Here is a 3,129-nt window from a genome sequence, read left to right as displayed (position 1 = left end):
CACCAAAGAGGTGAGAAACAATATTCAATACGAACATTGTAAAGAATGCGAAGGTAGAGAAACATATAACATAACACACATTCAATACATAATCAACCTAACCATGACCTCACACCCATTTATAACAACATGCATATATATATATATATATATATATATATATATATATATATATATATATATATATATATATATATATATATATATATATATATATATATATATATATATATATATATATATATATATATATATATATATATATATATATATATATGAAATGTGACTCACGACACAACGTGACACTTATGCATGTGGTATCAATCAACATTTGGTTATCTCTGAACTGGGTCCCCCCTTCTGAACCCATCAACTCCCCTTTTAAGCTTGAGACAGGCCACTAGTCCCCCTTATGAACTAGCGATCATCCCTCTTTAAATGATACGACACAGTGATGCATGTCTATACAAATCAATGGAATAACAATAATAATATTTACGACCCCCTTCTGACCATAAACAACATGCAGTGACACATAATAATAATAATCACCCCTTATGAATTTCTATCCACCAATAACAACAACAATGCACACACAAAAATACATGATTAATCACCATATAATCATGTATTTCACAATTATGTTAATGATATAACAACACAAAACATCTCTGAAGTATCCCATACCATAGGCACACCATATACGACAACATGTAAGCAATGCCATTACCATTCCACAATGATAATTCCAACATAGTTAATTAATTAAATTCATAAATAATTAATTTACAACATCAAAATATCCAAACAACCACTAAATATCACCCAAACAACAATATAATGTCAAAAATATGAACCGACAACTCAAACTACACAAACAGGGACGAGAACGCCCCTCCTGACAGCCTGGAGGTTAACCTGTCACCTTCCAAAAATTTTGAGACCTTCATTATCATGATGACCGGCTTGGAAAAGAAGCATGGAGACCATGATAGTCTCCCAGTCAGAGCACTAACGTCCGTCAGCGTCCCCATGTGCATAACGGGTAAACCGTCATCCGGGTGGTGCTTGTCACCTTGCACTTGAAGGCAAAAATTGTGTTTTATGCCATGGAAGTCTCCTTGAACTCCAAAATCCGATCCCCAATTTTCCAAATACACCAAGAAAATTATATTGCAGGTCATAACCTTTTTATAACATGTTAAATCGCAAAATTATACTAATTAATCATTCAATTTGATTAAATTCATGATTATGTTAACACCTCCAAAAACTCCAACAATCGCAATAACACATATTTATGGAAACAAAATAATACACATACAATTCAACATACGAAAATTGAATAATAACACCTCAATTCACCCATTTTAAGAACCACGTATAATCAACAACAATTTACGGTTCCTTGCATATCGACCTCTCTTATCTACCTGTTATACACCCATATTAAAGCCCTTTCTACCCATTTACCTTAGGTTCCTTGCAAAAACTTAGATTTGGATCAAGGTTCTTCTTCCATCTTCAAGCACTAGCCTTGCCTTGCCTCATTTCTCCCAAAATTCCGTTCTCACATACTCTTTTTCTCCAAAACTCTACTAACCATTATTTATCTCTGACCTAATTTTTAATCTTTTAAAAATTACACTAAGGTCTAACTTAGGTTACAACTTTCACCATTCCTATCATATTCTCTAATTTCCTACTTTCAACTTAACAATCTCATTTTCTAATTTATTTTAATTATTTATCAAAATAACTACAATTTTAATTCTTCTACCACACTACCAAGGTTCTCACTATACCCACCAAGGCCTCATATGCACACACAACTCACCACACATATTTAATTAAAAGCACACTAAACACCAATCAATTAAATAAAATACAAATAATTCAATTAAATAAATTAATCAAATTCCGGGGTGTTATAACTCTCCCCCACTTTGAGAATTTTTGCCCTCGAAATTTACCTAAAGGAAATAAAGTCGGGTACCACTCTCTCATATGACTATCAAGCTCCAATGTCATGCTTCGACCAGCAGGTCCTCCCCATACCACCTTTACCAACATAATCTCATTGCCTTTCAAGTACTTCACTTCACGATCATATACTCTAAAGAGAGATGTCTCAACGACCAAGTTCTCTCTAACTTGCACATCATCCACTCGAATCACATGAGACACGTCAATAATATACTTCCTCGGATGGTACACATGAAAGACATCATGAAGATTCAAAAGAAATGATGGTAATTCAATTCTGTAGGCCACTTCTCCTACCCGCTTCATAATCTGATAAGGACCAATAAAACGCGACTTGAGCTTTTGAGACTTTAAAGCTTGACCAACACCAGTTACCCGAGTAACTCTAGAAAACTCATGATCTCCCTCCAGGAACTCAAATGTTTTTTTCTTCTTATCATGGTAACTCTTCTGGCGATTCTGCAAAGCTTTCAACTTCTCTTGAATCATCTTGATCTTCTCAGAAGTTTGCTGCACAATCTCAGGTCTAAGCACAACACTCTCACCCGATTCATAAAAATACAAAGGTGTCATCCACCTCCTACCATAAAAAGCTTCAAATAGTGCCAGGAAACAATTGTTGTAAGTGAACTCAACCAACGACAAATAGTTATCCCAATCATCTCCTTGTTCTAGCACACAATCCCCAATAAATCCTCCATATATTTGATAGTTCTCTCTGTTAGACCGTCTGTATGCAGATGATAAGAAGAAGTTAACTTCAGCTTAGTGCACATGGCATCTTGCAAACTCTTTCAAAACCTCAACGTAAATCTCATATCTCTATGCAAAACAATGCTCAACGGAATACTATATAGGCTATCAACCTTCTCAATATATAACTCGACTAACTTCTGCAAAGAATAACTGATATGGATCAGAATGAAATGAGCCGATTTAGTCAGTCTATCAACAATAACCCAAATGGAATCACATCCCTTATTCGTCTTCGGAAAACATGTCACAAAATGCATGGAAATGCATGCCCATTTCCACTATGGAATACTCAACGGTTGCATTAGACCTAATGAATTATGATGTTCAATCTTTGACTTCTAACAAGTCAAGTATGCGTAAGCAAACTCAAATACTTCCTTCTTCATT

At 34.7% G+C, this 3,129-nt stretch overlaps 1 protein-coding gene across 1 annotated transcript; it reads right to left on the bottom strand.

The window, feature by feature from the left end:
* Positions 1–1,896: 1,896 nt before the first annotated feature.
* On the bottom strand, positions 1,897–2,475 carry LOC127102192 (uncharacterized). The gene has a single exon (XM_051039593.1). The coding sequence runs from the start codon at positions 2,473–2,475 to the stop codon at positions 1,897–1,899; it is 579 nt and encodes a 192-aa protein (XP_050895550.1).
* Between the last annotated feature and the right edge of the window lie 654 nt (positions 2,476–3,129).

This window comes from Lathyrus oleraceus, chromosome 7, assembly GCF_024323335.1.
Source record: "Lathyrus oleraceus cultivar Zhongwan6 chromosome 7, CAAS_Psat_ZW6_1.0, whole genome shotgun sequence".
Lineage (NCBI taxonomy): Eukaryota > Viridiplantae > Streptophyta > Magnoliopsida > Fabales > Fabaceae > Lathyrus > Lathyrus oleraceus.
Note: the sequence above shows the minus strand (reverse complement) of the source record. Positions and strands in the feature narration are given on the sequence as shown.

Excerpts from the sequence above, each read along its gene's own strand:
- LOC127102192 (XM_051039593.1), bottom strand. The coding sequence starts at position 2,475 with ATGATTCAAGAGAAGTTGAAAGCTTTGCAGAATCGCCAGAAGAGTTAC.